General features: G+C 35.8%; 1 protein-coding gene across 3 annotated transcripts in view; it reads left to right on the top strand.

Moving 5' to 3' along the window:
- Positions 1–21,832, top strand: part of KCNH7 (potassium voltage-gated channel subfamily H member 7) — a 154,686-nt gene that overhangs the window by 75,356 nt on the left and 57,498 nt on the right. For all 3 annotated transcript variants that reach the window (XM_015535883.2, XM_042994571.1, XM_042994572.1), the window contains 2 exons: positions 4,723–5,148; positions 19,645–20,044. In XM_015535883.2, coding sequence (XP_015391369.2) covers positions 4,723–5,148; positions 19,645–20,044 — 826 coding nt within the window. The remainder of the gene's footprint in view (positions 1–4,722; positions 5,149–19,644; positions 20,045–21,832) is intronic.

Here is a 21,832-nt window from a genome sequence, read left to right as displayed (position 1 = left end):
CCTTGCCTTCTCTGTATGGTAACCTTTAACAATTCTTAAACCAATATTCACAGAAAAGAATATTCTCAAACAGCCATAAGTTCCTCCAGAAAATCTTAAAAATGTGTGTATGTTGGTGAAAGCTCAAAACAACAAAATAATCTGACTCAGTAAGATAATCACTTAATAACAGAGTGCTACCTGACTTCAGTGCCTATGACCACATTTGGATTTATAATGAGACCTCATGGTGCTAAAATATGCTCTATAAATAAAAGTTTTGAAGTGATTGGCTAGTAGAATTCATGAGAGAATTGAATGATTATATAACACAGGCATACCCATGCAGAAATCAAAAGAACTTATACCATATAATTTGGTACCATACTAATTACTGCAAATGCATTGTCAAAACACATTCCATTGCTATATTTAACAAATTTCAATGGTTAGCTATCAATAGGTATATTGAAATATAACAAATGGATTAACTTTCTGAAGCCAGTTCCAAAAATCATTTGAGTAGATAATCACTAAATTTAAAATTTAATAATGCCCCAAAGCAAAACTGAACTTCAGCTAAACAAAGATTTTTATACAGTATGAAGGAACATGATTTAAATGGGATTTTGAAGCCCAGTAGGAGAAAAATGTGAATTAAGAGTTAGATCAGATTACCCTAAAATAACAGTAAAACTTTGAAGTGTTATTTTGTTCATTTATTTATTTATTTTGAGAGGGGGGAGGAGCAGAGAGAGAGAGAGAGAGAGAGATACACAGAGAGAGAGAAAGAGAATCCCAAACAGGCTCTTTGCTGCCAGTGTGGAGCACAACGTGGGACTCAATCTCACAACCATGAGATTATGACCTGAGCCGAAATCAAGCATTGGACACTTGACTGAGCCACGTAGGACTCCAATCTTTGAAGTATTTTGACAACATACCTGATATAAAGGCATTGAGGTTAAGAATAGAGAAAAATATTTTACCCCTTAGATCAAACCCCACACAGTAGCCAAATGTCAACAGTTTTTGACTTACAGATGTGTCAAATATTCAATTAGTGATGATAGTTTGAATTCATTGGTTTGCAAATATTTTGTAATTCATCTATTGTCATTTTTTGTCATTGTATTAGTATTCTAGGACTGCCATAGCAAAATAAAATGGATTTCTTAAAACAACAGAAGTTATTGTCTCACAATTCTGGGGGCTCGAAGTTCAAAATCAAGATGTTGACAAGGTTGGTTCCTCCTGGAGGCTCTGGGAGAGAATATGTTCCAGGCTTTTCTTCCAGGTCCTAGTGGCTACCACCACTCCTTGTGTTTCTTGGCTTGCAGCTATATCTTCCCCCATTGTCACATGGCATCATCCCTCTGTTTCTTTGCATCTCTGCCCCAAAATTTCCCTCTTTTTATAAGGATAACAGTTATCGCATCAAGGCCCACCCCAATCCAAGATGACTTCATCTTCCCTTGATTACATCTACAAGGACCCTCTTTTCAACTAAGGTCATATTCACAGGTACTGGAGGTTAGAACTTCAACATACCTTTCTGGGATTCACAGTTCAACCCACAACAGTCATATTAAGAGATATAAACATAAGGAGTTTTAACTTTGTTTTACTTTTGCATGTATTTCCTTAACACTATAAATAAAAATAATAGCCGTTACCATTGAGATCCTGTAATAAGTATCTTTCCCTTAAAAGGAGTCTGTACTTGTCTCTCGGTACTGCCATCCCCACCACAGCTTCCCTTGCCTTTTATCCATCAGCAGCATAAGGCAGCTTGTAATTCCTCAACACACAACAGATTATTCCATGCTTCCCTACCTTTGTTCATTCTCTTTCCTCTACCTGTACTATTCTTCCCTTGCCAGTATCCTCATTCCCCAGCTGCATTCTTTTCTTCTTCCCACTTGAAGTCTTAGTTCAAGTGACATCCTTCCCTCAAAGTCCTCTTTAGAGACCCCTTTCATCAGTACCACCACCAACCCCAGAAATGAACCAAGTGGACCTCAGCAGGGCTCCCATTTTCCTGCATGTCTTTTTCTCCCAGTAGACCGTAAACTCTGCAATGTCTAGGACAGTATCTTCCCAAGGTTTCAGTCTCCAGCTCTTAGCACAGTGGTTATCTAACTGTTAAAAGAATGCTTGCATGTGTGGGATGGAAAGGGCTCCATCCACAGTTTTCACTTCTCAGGGGATGCTCCATTGTGCTGAATGCAGTCTAACTTAGACTTCTGCTAAAACAAGTATTCAAACTGCCCTCTGTGGGAGGTTGGTATCAGGGGCATGTCACTTAAGCAGGAAACAAACTTAGACAAATATCCCTTTCTTTAAAAATGACTTTTTGGGCATTCTCTTTGAATAACTATATACCCCTTTTTAATGAGAGATATTTGTGAATTTAGGGATTTGGTAAGATCTCCACAGTTCAAAAATTTTAGCCAAGACTTGTCAGAGTGCATAAAAGAATCTACTGAGAGAGGGAACTGGAAAGATATAATAGGTCCATGTTTTAGATGACTTTGAGAGGCAAAATAAGGTTTTGGGTTTTACTTCTTACACTCCGAATCTTCCCTGCTTTTTTTGTTTTGCTTTGTTTTGTTTTGTTTTTAGAAAAGGACATTATATAATGACATCTTAAGAGCTGATCCATTCTTTCTGAACCAAAATGTTATAGGCTTGTTTTCTGTACTGACCGTTACAGGATTAGAGTCCTATCAGTTTGCACTCATCAACTGACAGATTTTACAAACATACTTCTCTTTAGAGTTAGAGATCGAGATTGAAATCTTGGACTCTGAAGATCTTTAGTCTTCCAGAAACAATAAAATCACTTTTTTTCTAGATTTCTTTTTTTACCAATAATTAATTCCTGTCCTTTCTCATAATAGCTTAAAATAAAGCCCTATTTCCTGTTCAGATTTACTCTGGACTGAAAAAATGGTTAAGTTCATTATTATTATTGATTTGTTATTATTATTATTTTTTTAAACTGAATTAAATCAGTTTAGCTCTTATCTTCAAACATCTTTGCCTATTTTAACTGAACTCTTCTGGTATACTTAAAAATCATGTTGTACCTCACTTGTGGTTGTTACTATACTTCTCAAGTTTTTTTTAAAATAAGAATGGTAACTCATTATATGTGGAGAAAAAAGGTGTGAGATGTGACAATGAAAATAAGATTTAAGAATGAAATTTGCCTAAGATATTGTTATAATCAAGTTAAAACCTATAGGGATAGAATTATCAAGAACGCAGAAATAATACTCTCTAACCAATAGGAGATTGCCTGAGGTTCATACTGCAAAGATGAGCATATATTAGCTGTATTTGCAAGAATCTAGCCTAAGAAAATTTATTTAGTGAAATTAACTCTGAAATAGGGCCATTGTGTATAGGTGGAATATTCATAATACAAGATTATAACTTACTGCTCCCTTAAAACATGTCTTTGCCATTTGTGGAGTCATCAAAATTTTTTATTTTTTGTAAAACCCATATATTTAGACTAATTACACTTTCTAGGTAGCTAGGTAACCTTTTTGTTTTGAGCTTTGTTCTTGAAACTTTGTCTAAAATTACCAACTCATGGGGGCACCTGGGTAACTCCATTGGTTAAGTGTCTGACTTCAGCTCAGGTCATGATCTTGCAGTCTGTGAGTTTAAGCCCCATATCAGGCTCTGAGCTCATAGCTCAGAGCCTGGAGCCTGCTTTGGATTCTGTCTGTCTGTCTGTCTGTCTCTCTCTCTCTCTCTCTGCCCCTCCCCCACTCACACTCTATCCCTCTCTCTCTCTCTCAAAAATAAAACATTTAAAAAGTTAAAAAAATTACCAACTCATGAAATTTTCTACTGGGTTATGATTCAAATTGAGCTCTCATTTTTTCAGATCAATCAAGACTCTAAAAGATGAGCTATTTTATTTTACCCAGTGTCTTGTTATGTAGAACAAATCTCAGGATTTACGTACCCCTTGGTGATACTAATCTTGCAACATTTCCAGATCGATATTCTGAACATCTCTTTGCACCATTGTCTTTTCATGATTCTCTACATGTGATGGAGGAGTTTGGGTGAAAGTACATTTGTCCCAGGTTATAAAATATTCTCTCAACCTTTTAGGAAAAAGACTCCTTTGTGTTTATTTTAATCTCTTCTGTTTTCCGCACCCCGCCCCCGCCAAGGTTAAAAACAGATTGCAGGTGGAAAAATTATAATTAAAGATTTCAATGAGTTGAGTTTAATTTATCAGGGTTTAATTATAAATTAAATATATGTAAATTAAATATGAATCTGGATCCAAGTAGGCTGTTTCTATTCATTACAGACAATCCTTTCTAAGGCTTGAAAACTGAATTACTCGTGTATCAGTCTGATTTTATGATTTTCTAAAAACGGGTATGTGTTTTTATTTCTGAGTAGTAGTATGTTCCAAAGGAACCCGCAACCATTCCTTGCTATCAGAGTGACAATAGCCATTACTTTTCAGTGCAAATCATGTTTATCAAGAAATACCAATGGAGTTTTCTGGGGTCAAATATACCACATAGTGGGGGGGGCGGTATTTGGGTTCGTTTCAATGTACGTGTTTTTCTTACTTACACACTTCACAATTACATGCATTCTTCCTAATCGATTTTGACATATAATTACCTTCATACTTTTATAGGTTAAGAGGTCACATAATGACTTTTTTATATACTGTGTAATGTTCTCTTCTGTGTTCAGGTTCTCTCTTTAGGAGCAGATGTCCTGCCAGAATATAAACTCCAGACACCACGTATCAACAAGTTTACAATACTGCACTACAGCCCCTTCAAGGCAGTCTGGGACTGGCTTATTCTGCTGTTGGTCATATACACTGCTATATTCACGCCCTACTCTGCAGCCTTTCTCCTCAATGACAGAGAAGAACAGAAAAGACGAGAATGCGGCTATTCTTGTAGCCCTTTGAATGTGGTGGACTTGATTGTGGATATTATGTTCATCATAGATATTTTAATAAACTTCAGAACCACATATGTAAATCAGAATGAAGAAGTGGTAAGTGACCCGGCCAAAATAGCAATACATTACTTCAAAGGCTGGTTCCTGATCGACATGGTGGCAGCAATTCCTTTTGACTTGCTGATTTTTGGATCTGGTTCTGATGAGGTAAGAGCTGCTTAAGACTCTTATTTTCTGAAAAATCACAATTACTAAAGTGCATCTATCTTGACTGCCAAAAAACCACAAGTGGTTGCTTTACAAACGTCCTATATCTCAGAGACGAAATTCACTTCATTGGAAATGCTATAAAATGAAATGGAACAATTTTGCCAGTGCAAACAATTCATAGTTCTCTCTTTTTATACTAAGAGATACTAAAGACTATTTATCTTTTAACCAAGAAAACAGACTGTAGGAAAAGCATTTCATAACACATAACACATTTCCAGAATGTAAAGTCTCTACATGTTAACTTCATGGGTATAAAGTCTCTTTCTTTCTTAACTCATAATTGCAGTTTGAGACAGCCAGAGCTTAGTTTATGTTCAAATTATATAGAAGAGGCATCTCCTGAAATGTCGTGTTCAAAACTCTTTCTCTTAAATAATATCTACGTTGGAAAATACTTCTGTGTCCCCAATATCTTATAAAGTTGGAAACTTCAAGGAAATCTGACAAGTACGTGTACAGTGTGCATTTTCTTGATAGAGTCCATAACTTTAATCAGATTCTCAAAAGGTTCTTTGATCCAAAAGTTCTCCTAATGTCCCCTCCACTTAATTGCCACTAATTTTTATTATAAATAAGTTTCCTAGATTCTGTCATGGAAGGATTTACAGAAGATGTGAAAGTAATTCTAAGGGAATGGCTTGGGAAAGATAACCTCAATGTGGGGGCTCATGAGTGTTTCAGTCAGTTAAGTGTCAGACTCTAGATTTCAGCTCAGGGCATGATCTTTCAGTTTGTGAGTTTGAGCCCCTTATCGGGTCTCATGCTGGCAGTTTGGAGCCTGCTTGAGATTCTCTCTCTCTCTCTCTCTCTCTCTCTCTCACTCTCTCTCTCTCTCTCTCTCCTCCCTCCCTCCCTCCCTTCCTGCCCCTCCCAGGTCATTCTCTCTCTCTCTTTCTCTCAAAGTAAATAAATAAACTTAAAAAAAGATAACCTCAGTGTGTTGAATTTTTAAAATTCAGGGTAAACCACATCTTTTCTTTTTTGTTTTTAAGAGGAGATCAGATATCAAAAATGCCTCTTGCAGATGTTTGCTCCCTGACCGATTAAGGAATCCTCCTCTGCCAAGAGGAACAATTGCTTTAGAAGTAAATTCTGTCCTACAGACCCTGCCTGTCAAACTCTGAGCAGTTAAGAGCAGGGCAATGGAGCAATATATCCTTCCTGGTTCTACAAACCTCACACAAAGCCTCAAGCCTGACTCTCCTCCTCTGTAAGGATGATATTACCCCTCCTTACATTGTTTTATTTATTTATTTTTAATTTGAGGATCTAGGGAGATAATGCATGTGAAACTCTTAGGAATATACTCAAAAAAAGTTAGCTGCTCTTAAACCAGTTGAATTTTTCATGTCAGATACTCCTAACTTTCGTTGTTAAGTAAGAGGGAAGAAAGTGAAATACTTCTTTATAGATATTTATCTTTATGAGTTTCTTACAATGGGTGAGCCATGTACTTAAACCAAATATGTTCTTACTGGTAAACAATAGAATAAAATCTCACTCTTTCAAACTTTAAAATATGTATACCAACAGCAAATTAAATTTCAACTTGGTGAAATAGAAGAATGGATGAACAAATAAATAAGTAAATAGGATTGTTAAGAGTAGTTGCTTTACTGATGAGATTTAATCCATAATAATCAAACCAGTGAGTATTTGGATATGCTGATTATGACCATGAAGGTAGAATTTCTAGGATGCAACATTTGACTTATTTAATGCCATTACTGTATCACTTGAAAATGATAAAGTTAACCTATGCAATTTAGATAATCACTATTTTAGGCAAGAGTTTAAGAGAACTGAAACAGGAGAAAATTTATGTGATTCACATTAGTAGAGGATGAAATAGTCTCTGGAAAAAAATGGTCTCCGGACCACATTTCCCATATATCATCAAGGAAAAAGTGAAGTTTGCCTAAAGAAAGCAATGCCAGTTCTCCACTCCTGTGTACTGTCATGGCTTCCCCCATGTTCCCAAAGCTGCCACTCATTTTTTTAAGATGTGATCTGATAGGTGAAGAGCTCTGACTTTGGACTTAGACAGACCTGGGTTTGGTTTTCATCTGTGCCACTTACTTGCTATATTTTGGCAAGATAGTTTATTAAGATTTCATTTATTTTTCTGTAAAATGGTGAAAGGTAGGCTCTTGTGATTTTTTAAAAATAAAGCAGCAAAGCAGCATATGAGGCGCCTAGGTGGCTCAGTCCATTAAGTGTCTGACATTGGCTCAGATCATGATGTCACTGTTAATGGGGTTGAGCCCTACATCAGGCTCTGTACTGACAGCTCAGAACCTGGAGCCTGCTTTGAATTCTATGTCTCCCTCTCTCTCTGGCCTTTCCCCACTCATACTGTCTCTCTCTGTCTCTCAAAAGAAAATGAATAAATGTTAAAAAGTTTTATAATAAAAAAAATAAAAACAGCATATATGAAGAGACTAACCCAGTACTAGGTACATAATATGTGCTTGCCAAAGGTTACTCCTCTTCTTCCCATCCCTTTGGATTAAAGTCTCTGTTTCTTTTTTTTTTTTTTTTTAATTTTTTTTTAGCGTTTATTTATTTTTGGGACAGAGAGAGGCAGAGCGTGAACGGGGGAGGGGCAGAGAGAGATGGAGACACAGAATCAGAAGCAGGCTCCAGGCTCTGAACCATCAGCCCAGAGCCTGATGTGGGGCTCGAACTCACGGACCGTGAGATCGTGACCTGAGCTGAAGTCGGGCACTTAACCGACTGAGCCACCCAGGCGCCCCAAAGTCTCTGTTTCTTAATGAAGTCTTCCTTACATTTTACTTACATTTTACTTACACATTACCACAGTAATCTGCAAATACTTTAATAAGGCATTTATTCAACAAATATTTATTATCTATAATCATATAATGGTATTAGATTAGCTAGTTGCATGTGGGAAACCTGAAGAAATGGGAGACAGAAAGAAAATATTTTGAGGACAGTTACTGGATTGCAAAGCACAGGAACATGAGGCATATTGTGAGGAAAGTATGTCGGCATCAAAGGTAGCAAGTGCAGGGATGGGTCTGGAAGGGGGTTAAGGGTATCAGCTATTGGGCTGAGTCAGCTATGAGAGGTAATAATAATACCTGTGATGGATTGGACTACTTCATACATTTTTCAAGAGTAATAAAGAAGATACTTCTTTTATATACAAACTATAGTATATAATTGTAATGAAACTCTTAATCGGGCTTTTCAGTACATAATGATATTTCAGAATAATACTTTTCCAAAAGTGTATAATGTCATGTAATAATAGTATTAAAAATATGCAGCATTCATTTTTGTTTCTTGCGAAGAAGAAGAAGAAGAAGAAGAAGAAGAAGAAGAAGAAGAAGAAAATGCTTCCAGAGAAAATAGCTCTTATATTCAAAGGAACTATTTTTGGACATTTCATCATATGAGTATAGAATAAAAAAGACTTTTGGGGATTTTTAACCCCAAATTAAGTGACAAATCCTAAAATCATTAGGCTAGAGGTCACTCTGATGAGAATTATCCAGTGCAATGTTTTTCAAACTGGAGTATCGCTGAGGTGCCTGAGAGAGTTGGACTGAGTTCAGAGGCCCTCAAGAGTTGACATCAAGACAGACTGATAAGACTCAGAGCCATCCACCTCCACTAAAAAGGATTGGCTTGATTTTATCTGCTTTACCAGTTAGAATTTCATGTAGTTTTTTGACAAATTTGAATGAGAATTGACTTAATTCATTTTGCCATTCCCAGAAAGTGTTATGGTAGCCTCCACTCAGGTGGATTCATTCATTCTATAAGCATTTTTTAAGAACAAACTATGTGCCAACAGGCTAGATCCTGTATTTACACAAACAAAACAGAACAAAACAAAAACAGTAAGACAAGATCCCATTGTCTGGGAGCTTGCAGTCTAGAATGGGGAGCAGTGGATAAGCAGCTGGAATACTATCTGATAAATGCTTTCATAATGTTAGGTACAGGAGGACATAAGAGCATGGAAGGAAGGGTTCCTGATTGCCAGTAGAAGTTTTTCAGGTAGAAAGTATAGGAAAGCCAAGCCAGTCACAGAGGAAGCCCACTAGAAGCATGGAGCTATAAAGCGTCGGTTCCCAGTCTTATCAGAACCAATATAAGAAATATTTTATAATGCCCCTTTCTACTATTGTTAAATAAGAGTCATAGATAGTATAGCCTTCTTATACATATAATTTCACAAACATAAAATATAATGTCCACCCTTAATATAAAGAAGAAATAAATGTTCATCAAATACCTAGTTGAATATGTAAATGTTTCAGATAGGTCTACATTAAATGATATAATGGAGTTATCAGATGCTTGTACTTAGTTATAATGAGGAAGTTCATATTTGAGCAATAAATTAAACATTAAACTGAACATTATTGGTTTATTTTATATTTTCATCTTAACACAAGGGTTGAATATATATGTATGTGCTTATATAGGTTTTTATGTGTATACATACATATATGCAGGTAGGTACGTATATACATGCATATATTAACATACCTAGAAATCTCAGGACTGTGAGATAGACTCATAGTGCTCATAGACTGGCAGAGCCATGATGTATATGCACAGTACACACGTACTACAAGACCTGATATCATTGAAGATGTAATTTCCTGAAATAGCAAACACCTGTTAATGAAGGTCCAAACTGGACTAGTTCATTATCTCTCAGTTTACATGGTAGCTAAATTCCTGGATATTTTCACGAATGTTAAAATGTACAAAAGTGAATATCTGTTATATTAAAACCCAGCATTGACGCTTAGTAAATAAATTTCATTTTTGCCCATACAAATGACTGTGATATGTTGAAAAATTATATAGGACACAGAAGATTTTTGCTGTTGTTGGAGACCACTGTAGGCATTACCGGACTTCTACTACCTCACTCAACTAGAAGTAAGGAAAAATTCAAGAAGATGGTGTCAAATACTGTAAATATATAAAGTAGGATGAAGGCTGAAAACAAGTCACTGGGTGTGTCAATTCAGTATGCATTGGTAGCAAATGGATCAGATACTGGTCACAAGCCAAACTGAAGTATCTTCAGAAATTAACAGGCAGGGAGTAGGACTCCCTCCTGCTGGAATCTTGGTAATAAAGAGAAGAGGAAAGAGCAGTATTAGAAGGTTGCACATGGTGAAGGAAGAGGCTATTTTGTTTTTCCTCTTAAGAACTTTGTGAACTGACAAGAAAATAGCCATGTAGTGCAGTGCGACTTCAGTGGGTAGCTAATTTGGATGGGGAAATTAGGAAAGACCTTTGCGGAGTTGAGACTTGATCCAAAGAAACGAGCCTCATGAAAACACATGCAGAGCATTTCAAGCAGAAGAAAACACTAGTGAAAATGAACTGGGGAACAAGCTTGGTGTATTAGAATAGAAACAAGGCCAGTGGCAGCTAGGCTGAACCATTGAGTGCTAAGATATGAGAATGCAGACAGGGACCAAATCACAAGGAGCAGTGACATTTGGTATTTATTCTGGCTGCAGTGGAGCCTTCTGAGTTAGAATAATATGATATAATGGACAGTTTTAAAGACTTCATGGTGGATGTCTGCAGAAAGTTTAGTCAGGGTAGAAGCAGAGGAATGATATTAGAGCTTTTGCTATAATGTAGCAGGGACAAAACAACAAGGGTTTGCACCACATGGTGGCAGTAGAGGTGAAGAGATGTAAATACATTTGGAAAATGGTAGAAGAGAGCTGTTAGGGCTTGTTGATGAACTAAATATTGCTGGAGTAAGAAAAAAAAGCAGAATTAATGATGGTTCAAAGATTTTGTTGTTTCTTCTTGTTTGAAGTATTTTGGAGGATGGAGACTACGTAAGCGACTTTTATAGGTAGCCACTTATGTATCCAAATGGGAAAAGCCTGGGGGGAAGAAGGTGCGTTATGGGGTAGAAATTCCTGTTTGAACCATGTGAAGTTTGAGATGCCTATCAGTCATCCGAGTACAGATGGCATTTAGGCAAGTCAAGGACTCCATGAGCATCTAGAAGATATATATGTGAATATAAGAAAAAGAACTGAGATCCATTAAATTATACATAAATTAGATGAAATCATGGTAAAGATTGGTTTAGATCAGTGTTTGTCCATCAGGACCATGCACTGATTTCTGTGTGGGTCTTATAAAAAAGTTTGTAGATTCATATTTGGTAGGTCTAAAGTAAAGCCTTGAAACCTGCATTTTTAAAAATGGCAGGAACGATTCTGCTGTTTAGATATCCAAGAACTGGTGGCCTTTTCTGGGACAAAGAGGAAGTCCAGGAGAGGGCTTTCATGTGCTCATAGGTGAACATTTCTACGAAATGAAGACATAAATAATCAACTGAAGGAGTGTTTTAAAACTAAATATAAGAACAGTCATGATTTCGTAATTGCTTAATTCTAGCTGAATTATTAAAATGTTGTTTTCTATGCATCACAGCATCTTGGATAACCTTAGAGAAAACAATTTTGTCAATGCCAATTAAACATTAATGTCTTCCTTGCCAATTTCTCTAAGTGGTAAGCAACCGTGACACTTCAGTTTCATTTACATTCAACTCTGAAGAAGGAAACCTTTACAAATTTTGGATCTATATTATTTTAGCTATAATACATACATGCTAGCAATGCTGAGGACAGTTTGACATATACATTTTTACTGAAGCAGATACATGAGCAGAATTGCTCACTTTTTCAAAACAACCATTTAATCTTTTTAAATGTTAAAAAAATGTTTAAGAAAGGAATACTAACAATAACTTGGTTTTCCTGTGTCCTTAATATCTTCCTGATGTCAGTGCCATCCAGTCGGACCCAGGAAGGAAGGGATTCTCTATTTCTTAATTTTTACATCGTCAAGTATGATGCCATCCATAGAAAATTATCCCAATATCACTGATGCAAGAGAATAACACTATCGGCTCAGTCTCCAAAAAGTCAACTTTTCATTATCTGCCTCAAGTGTTCCCATATTTTGCTTATCTGTGGCAAATCTTAGTTTCAGATAGATCAACTGTTAGAATCTAGAGCTCTCTCTTTAGCTACACACTTCATTAACCTCTTCCTGTCCTGAAAATTGGTGTTCTTTTGATTCATCACTTGCTTTGTCAACCTTTCTCCATTCCCACTTTACTGTTATTTTTCATGAATCCTGAATGCAGGCAAGGTGTTTGAAACCTAAGTATTTACAGTGCTCTTTGGGGGAAATTTTAATAGAAAAGAGGAGTTTCTATTCACATTGGTATGTTTGCTTCATTAGTCTGTTAGATGCATCATAGAATGGATGCAAGGAAAAACTTAGGAAGTATATGTATAGCAATTCTGATCATCTTGTCAGCATTCTTTCTGAACCTGATTTCTACAGTAGTTACCATTAGTTTGTTAGAAGTGAATTGCTAAAACATTAGACACACTCATGTTCAAATTTAAATAAAAAATACATTTTGAAGACCTGTATACATAATATATTTCTATACATAAAGTGACTGCATCTCTCTTTAGATAGTTCTTTGGGAGTTAAGGCAGATGTCTTCATTGGCATGTATTTGAGGCTGTCGGTCATGCCTGCCGAAATTTGTGGCAGGACAAGTGAGAGACACAGGATCCCCAGTGCAGTAATTTTTGAACCAAGGAAAGATAAGAACATTCCATCAAAAAATATATTTTGCACTAATTTGATCATTTATTCATCGTGTATATGTCATCTATTGTCTACAATTTGCTAGAGATTATATAAGTTTCAATTTTTGGTTATATATTTCTCAAAACAAGTCAAATTTCCATTTTTAAAAATACAACATCCATAATTTTTTATTCATTGTAACATTTCTTTTTTTTTTAACGTTTATTTATTTTTGAGACAGAGAAAGACAGAGTATGAACGGGGGAGGATTCAGAGAGAGGGAGACACAGAATCCAAAGCAGGCTCCAGGCTCTGAGCTGTCAGCACAGAGCCCGACACGGGGCTCGAACTCATGGACCACGAGATCATGACCTGAGCTGAAGTCGGCCGCTTAACCGACTGAGCCACCCAGGCGCCCCTCATTGTAACATTTCTTACTGCTGTTTTAAAATCACTTGATGACCAGTTTTCCATGTTATTGTAACCAAAGAAAGGGAAAGTGAGTTCCATCTGCAGCAAAAATAGAATGTTAATTATAAACAAAATAAGCATAAAAGCATCTTGACAGTAAAGGTTGTTAAATATTGGAGTGACTATCCCAGACAGGTTGTAAAACCTTCTGTTTGAAAGCCACAGTTTGTGCAGGGATTTGTGAGGTTTTGGTACGAATAAGGAAAGGATAAGCTAGGTGATTTCCTTAAGGTTTTTTACATATGCAAATATGGCGCTTTTTTTATTGTATTAGTGAATGTGTCCTTAGAAATATTGAAAAAATGTGGCTCAAGCTGAAGGAACTTGAAACTAGTTTCAATATTACTGGGTTTTATTGGATAAGTAATTCATGGAATGGTGTATACAAGTACCAGGGCTTAGGAGGGAATTGAAATGAAATCTAAAGCAAAACAGGAATGCAGAGTTATGAAATGTATTACTCACTAAGTGTTCCCATTTCTCCACTTGAACCCAAATATTTCTTGACAAACAGAACGGAATGATGGATTAAGTAGAGATTTTCAACGATGATTCATTCTTTCAGTCCTGTAGACAACACTGAAGATCACATACTTATATTTCCTCATTTATAAAAGAATAATTCTGTCCGCTGACTACAGGCGAAAGTTGTGAAGAGTAAGCCTCTGAAATAAAGTATTTTACACATAAGATTCTTGAAAGTGCTCACTTAAAAAAGGTAGAATTATTTTGAAAAATTATTGAGCATAAGACTTTCTCGTATTAGGAGGCTTTCCCCGTTTGACTGTAGCCAGATTTATTCTTGAGTAGAGAATTGTTGGACACTAGCAAGAAATCCCCTATTCTAATTTCAGGTCTTTAAAATGAATCCCACTTACACTGAGAGAGATTATTGCCTGAACCATTTGAAAATATCTTGAGTCTGGGTCTGGTATCTAACGTGTTTACAAAATTTCAATTGCTTAGAGGATATATTTTTAAATACAGTTTCATTAAGAAAGTCATCCGTAATAACGGAGACTAACTTCTACCTCAGTATAAGAAAGTATCCAGGACTTTAATAAACTATGGATGTGGGTAGGTCTTTTAAAAAATTTAAATTGGATGATATGCTTCAGCCACCCAAAAATGTCAATAATTTGAAATTCCAGGGGAAAAATCATTTTACATTTAAAAAGTTCTGACAGGGGCGCCTGGGTGGCGCAGTCGGTTAAGCGTCCGACTTCAGCCAGGTCACGATCTCGCGGTCCGTGAGTTCGAGCCCCGCGTCAGGCTCTGGGCTGATGGCTCGGAGCCTGGAGCCTGTTTCCGATTCTGTGTCTCCCTCTCTCTCTGCCCCTCCCCCGTTCATGCTCTGTCTCTCTCTGTCCCAAAAATAAATAAAAAACGTTGGGAAAAAAAAATTAAAAAAAAATAAATAAATAAAAATAAAAATAAAAAGTTCTGACAAAATACATTAAAAATACAAGTCTTAAACAAGTACACTTTCTTTACTGTGGCATTCAGGCAAAAAGAGTTTGAAATACCATTCAATCACAGTGAAAGGAGTTCTGAAGTGGCATAGGTACTGATGAGGCAGAGACATGACTTATTAGAGTTCATTATGTCTCCTTTGCTGCATTTCATGGGCATGACCAAAAAACAAAGTACCTTGCTTCCATCTACTGCCAAGTCGCTCACCTCTTTCTCCATCTTATTTATTGTCATGATATCTTTGTAGTGCATAATCACACATACCTCTTGTGAGCTCTTATGCTTGGTTAGTCTACCCAAAGTAGCAAAAAGCAGACAATATTTTTTCTGATACCAGTGGAAAGTTAAAAAATAATACCTAAGATTCTTTGTACCTCTACTGTTTTTTTAATTGTTGCGATAAGCGTAAGGATGGATTTATTTCTATTTTCAAAAATTGGGAAAAAAAAACCACAAAATAAATTTTCATAGTATGGCTGAGTATTACATGAAATTAGATATATGGTCAGAGAAACATGTATGCCAAAAACATTCCCCTCAGCCATGTTCTGATGTTAACACAGCTATAAGGTAGTTGTGGGTCTCATTTTTCATTTGTGCATAAGACGGAGATAGTACATTGAAGTAAACAAAGGGACAAATAGTCACCAACAAATCAGCAAGAGGAAACTGATCATTCTTTAGTCTTTGCTCTCTGAGATTTTGCTGCAGTCGTTTTTCCTTTGTGTAAAATGGGAAAAACCCTTTAAATCTTTACAGAGAAATTTAAAGAAGAAGAAAAGTGTTATTGCAGTCTCGTGTCATCTATCTACAAGATAGGCTGTACACAACAGTAGCTAAGGAAGAAAGCCCAGGTGTGTTAACAGCATCTTGATAACAATACAAATAAGATCAAGTCATTTGTTACATTGCCAAACAACATATGTAGTTATGCTTGGGTACATCTTATGGAATCACAAGAGAATGGCTTTGACTGTTGAAGTCCATTTTCATTCATCCTCAGAAGCAACTGAAAGATAAAACAACTGCTTAGAAATTTCTCCCTCTTTTCTCTCCCTCTTCTTTTCTCTCTCTCTCTCTCCTTCCCTCCCTCTCTCCCCATCTCCCTCTCTCTACCCTTGCAGTCATTTAGTATCATGTCAGTTGGTTTGAGACTTCATCGTGTACCATATTTGTTAAGCTTTTTTTTTGTCCAGAAAAGATGTCATTTGTGTGTTATTATATAAATTATATTCACTTATCTGCTTAGAGAACTTACTGTCATTTAGGTTTTGCCTTATTTTGATATAATCCTAGAAGAAACATCAGATGTTTCTTTGAAGGGAGAGAAAAAGGAGGGAGTTGGCCTACACAGCAGATGGATTATATAACATCATTTTTGCTTTACTATCTTGGCAGCCAGAAGAGTCATTAGTACTTATTATCACAATATGTTATTAAAACATCTCATTTGTTTTGAAGCATTTCACTTCATTAACCAAATACCTTAGAGAATTTTCATTATATTTTACTTATTTTGAGGTTGAGAGAAAATTTTTCTTCCAAAGAAGAGAAGTTTTAAGCAATAATTTTCAATATTTCTGATTTCTCAACACAAGTAAATAGCTAACAGAGCATGGAGGAAATATAAACACACAAACAAGCTGTGAAGTGTAAAAAGAGACACGTTGGACCAGTGATTCCTGCTACTAAATCCAAGCAACCAGTGCATGTAGATGATGTTTTTGTCTTTAAAATTCCCACCGTTTCCTGAGGATGCCAAGGCCAGTGTTGGAAAATCCTCCATTTGGAATTCTAGATATCAAAGTAATGCATTTGGAAAATGTGTGTATCCATCCATTTTACAATATAATGTTCCCACTTACTGATAGAAACTAAAGCTTATGAGATATTTAAATAAGAACAAAAAGCTACTATTTACTGGGCATTACCTACAAACCTATGAGGAGGCATTATTATGCTCATTTACAGATGAAAAATTTGAGGTTTAGAGATGAAGTAAACAACTTCTCCAAGATGATAGATGGGTATGGATACAGAATTCATACACCCATTTGTTTGTTCCAAAGTCCCAATGTGTAACTGATCAGCTAAAACAGACACATGAAAAGATGCTCTACATCACTCATCATTAGGGAAATACAAATCACAACTTCAGAGATACTGCCTCACACCTGTCAGAATGGCTAAAATTAGTAACACAGGAAATGAGAGATGCTGGCAAGGATGTGGAGAAAGGGGAACCCTCTTGCACTGTTGGTAGGAATGCAAACTGGTGCAGCCACTCTGGAAAACAGTATGGAGGTTCTTCAAAAATTTAAAAATAGAATTACCCTATGACCCAGAAATTGAACTACTAGGTATTTATACCAAAGGATACAAAAATACTGATTCAAAAAGGCACATGCACCCTGATGTTTATAGCAGCATTATCAACAATAGCCAAATTAGGAAAAGAGCCCAAATGTCTATTGACTATGACTGGGTAAAGATATAGATATACATATACATATACATATACATATAGATTTAGATATAGATATATAATGGAATATACATTCCATTATATATACAATGGAATATTACTCAGCCATCAAAAGAATAAGTCTTGTAATTTGCAACAATGTGGATGGAACTAGAGTGTATTATGCTAAGTAAGTCAAAGAAGGACAAATACCATATGATTTCAGTTATATGTGGAATTTAAGAAACAAAACCCATGAACATAGGGGAAAGAACATAAAAAAAAAGAGACAGAAGGAGGCAAACCATAAGAGACTCTTAACTATAGGGAACAAACTGAGGGTTGATGGAGTGAAGGTGGGTGTGGGATGGGCTAAATGGGTGATGTATTAAGGAGGACACTTGTGATGAGCCCTGGGTGTTACATAGAAGTGACGAATCACTAAATTCTACTCCTGAAACCAATATTATACTATATGTTAACTAAATAGAGTTTAAACAAAAACTTGAAACAAAGAACCAACGAAATTTGAAAAAAAACTGATCATCTAAAATGTTAATAATTCAAATGATGGAAAGTTTTTTCTTCCAGAGAACTACTTAATAATAACTTAGACTCTCCCTTTATTTGTTGAGAAGAGATATACTCTCACATTTGTGAAGAAAAAAATGCTATTTTCTTTATTCCACCTTGAAAAACAATAATTCAACATTGGGAGCAGAGAAGACTCACTTCTTCACACATCCCATAATGAACAAAGACCAGAGCCCAAATGTAATAAGCACATCCCAACTACACAAGCTCCTCTCACCTCTAGAAGGTTCCAATACAAACTTAAAAAGAATTTGGAGGAGACCAAGGGATCTCCCCTCCTCTTAGTGACCACTCTGAAGAAAAAGAAAAAAGAAACTACAACACTTCTAGAATTCTGATGAAACTATTTTTCTTAATATTTAGTGCTTTTTTTCCACCAAATCAATATGGATAGAGGGTGATAGTTCTTCCATGTGCTATTTCTTTAATTAAAATATAAGTATTCCTAATGCGGTTGGATGTACTTTGCAAAATAAACACCAACAATGAACACATAAAATGACTCAATAATTGATTGGTAAACACCATGTAACTATGGAATAATTATATGCCCTGTGAATTATATAGTACTTATAGCTGACATTATTTAGGAAACCTAAGAAATGAACTTGTAATTTGTACTTATCAGATTTCAAATCCAAACAACCAGTGAAGTATCCTGTTATTATATAGAAGTGTCCTATCATTAGATACCTGGTCAGTAATAATCATACAATTAATTACACATATCACACCCCAAAGAAAAATACGTAATATCATTGGGACTTCAAGAAACAATTTATCAATTTAACACATTTGGGAAGGAAAAATGAATTTAAATATAGTGTCTAAGGCATGCATGCAATCATCCAATAAGTTTCCCAATTATCTGCTTGCCTGGTTCTTCTCATTATGCAGGTTTCTCTCAATTCTAGTATCAGTTCCTCAGCAAGTTCTTCTTTGGCCTTTCTTTCCAAAGGAGTCTCCATCCTGACTCATGCCCTCAAATACCACTCTATCATACCACTTTGTCTTATTATTGTTGTCACATTTTTTTTTTTACTCTTTAAACAATCCTATTGTTCGTTTCTTTAAAAAACATCTGTTTCGGGGCGCCTGGGTGGCTCAGTAGGTTAAGCGTCCGACTTGGGCTCAGGTCACGATCTCACAGCTTGTGGGTTCGAGCCCCGCATCGGGCTCTGTGCTGACTGCTCAGAGCCTGGAGCCTGTTTCAGATTCTGTGTTTCCCTCTCTGTCTGACCCTCCCCTGTTCATGCTCTGTCTCTCTCTGTCTCAAAAATAAATAAACGTTAAAAAAAAAAATCTGTTTCTCCCCTCGAGACAGTGGACCTCATTTCTCCTCACTAGAGACAGCATTTTGTCTAGTAAATAAATATCTTTCTATTATAAAAGTGATCACATCTGTTTGCTCAACGCTATAATCCCAGTGTGTAGGCACTTGCTAGGCACACCAGTAACACATGGGATGTTTCTTGGTGAATGAATGATTTACTGACTATTCGTTATCTCCAAGGCACTTGGTTAGAGCATAAAGCTAGACAGATGGAGTGTCTGTCCCATGGGTCTTGCATGCCAAGATATGAATGTACCAGACACTTTCAAAGTATTTTCCAAAGCAGACAAAGTTAAAACAAACAAAAACTAACCTTAATACTTCATTCAAATATGCATTTATCTTCAATGCTACCATCTTGTTTTGACCTGTTTCTACCTACTTTGCTTCACAGGAACATACACTGAGTTGTTTGCCAACTGTTTCTGACCATACACATTTGTTTCCACAGACAACAACATTAATTGGTCTTTTGAAGACAGCTCGACTCCTTCGTCTGGTGAGAGTGGCCCGGAAGCTTGATCGCTATTCAGAATATGGCGCTGCTGTTCTAATGCTCTTAATGTGCATATTTGCCTTGATTGCTCACTGGCTGGCTTGCATTTGGTATGCAATTGGGAATGTAGAAAGGCCCTACTTGACAGACAAAATCGGATGGTTGGATTCCTTAGGACAACAAATTGGGAAACGTTACAATGACAGTGACTCAAGTTCTGGACCATCCATTAAAGACAAATACGTCACAGCACTTTATTTTACCTTCAGCAGCTTAACCAGTGTAGGATTCGGGAATGTGTCTCCTAACACCAATTCGGAGAAAATCTTTTCAATCTGTGTCATGTTGATTGGCTGTAAGTAGATTTCTCTTTTGTTATCTATTAGGATGAGATAATATCACAAAATTGATATCTCTAGAACATTAAGAATAAGGCAAAGAAAAAATTATAGAAAACTGTAGAGATAATGGGATTACATATATGGGTACTATATTCTATCAAAACTGATTCTGTGAAAGGGAGACACCGAAGGACTTTCGGGACTTCAGAAAACCAAAAACTGAAAACTGGAGTGGCATGGATCTTGGGATCCAGGAACTGAGACTTGCAGTTCACTTTTACTGCTGTAAAAGTGTCTGTAATTTGTTACCAATGGTTATTTTCTATTTTAAGCTGAGGTCAGATTACAATGGGAAAGACTAGTTTACATTATATTCTAGATAGATAGAAATGTATATATATATACACACACATATATATGTATATACATATACATATATATATACATTTCTATCTAGTAATGTAATAGTAATAGAATATATATTTCTATATAAAATATATATATTTCTATCTATATAGAATATATATTTCTATATAAAATATATAGAAATAATAGAAATGTTTCTTATGTATCTGCATTTATACACATATATACACAAATATATATATTCTTCACCACTTACTGACTAAAAATGCCTTTTCCTATGACATCAGGCCAAATTTCAGTTATTGCTCTTTACCTTGTAATAGGATGATGACATCAGTGTCATTAATAAGGTATATTTTTTTGGAATAAGAAGCAAAAAAAAACCGCATTAAAAAATATGTATAATTTTTCTTAAAAATCATACTGTGGAGTCACTAAAGATAACCTTGCTGATACCAAACAGCAATTGACAAAAGCATAATGGATTTTGAATGCTTAAAAAAGGGCATCATCCTTAGATTGTATACAAATATGAAAACAGATCCAGAGTTGCTTTTTAAATGTTAACACATTAACTAATGAAATATACTTAGATAACCTTTATTATGAAACTTAAATCAATTCACCCAGTTTATTGTTCAATGTATTTCAAATTTACTTTTCATATGTATGTCTTAGCATTTTTATTATGCTAGGATTGCTATAGGCAAATTGTATTATATTCAAATAACCCAACATATTCTACAGATGCAGGCTAAGTCTGTACTACAAACACAGACGTAATCTTGTACCCAGAAGGACATGAAGAGGGACCTACTGGGAAAAATGGAAAAATTCATTCCAGAGAGACTAAATCTCTCGGAACAAGCACAGTCCCACCCACTCTGTGATTACAACTGCCAGTAAATACTTTACAGAGATTATCAATCTTAGTGAAACAGGTAGCAAACAAAATTTTTAAAAGTCTGTTCCTAATTACTTAAACATCTGTATAGAAAAAAATATATATACTTTTCATAAAGAAAACAGAACCTGTATGTTGAAACTTAGAATTTGCAAGAAGGAATTTTTCAAATGCACTGAAGTTTAACCTGCTCACCACTTAGGGAATACCCATCACTTGTGAGGTATGTTAAATACATACTACTATTTATCCTGTGAATTATCTTAAATTAAAGAAAACCCAGTTCTTTATTTGGCCTATACCCAATCTCTAATCCCTAAATCAGGGTTGTTGGCAGTCTTTTTACCTTCCTTCCTTTCTTCCTACTTTTTTCCTTTCTTTCCTACCTTCCTTCTTAAATATAGCACTAAGCTATTTCTATTGATTCCTTAAGAAGAATACTTGGTTTCTTCAGACAATTTTCATATTTTAGGAAAAGAGAAAACACTTTAGTTAACTGAGTAGAGTAAGATACAACCACAACCACCACCAC

This window comes from Panthera tigris, chromosome C1 (assembly GCF_018350195.1).
Source record: "Panthera tigris isolate Pti1 chromosome C1, P.tigris_Pti1_mat1.1, whole genome shotgun sequence".
In the NCBI taxonomy this organism is placed as follows: Eukaryota; Metazoa; Chordata; class Mammalia; order Carnivora; family Felidae; genus Panthera; species Panthera tigris.
This window is presented reverse-complemented; position numbering and strand designations above follow the sequence as displayed.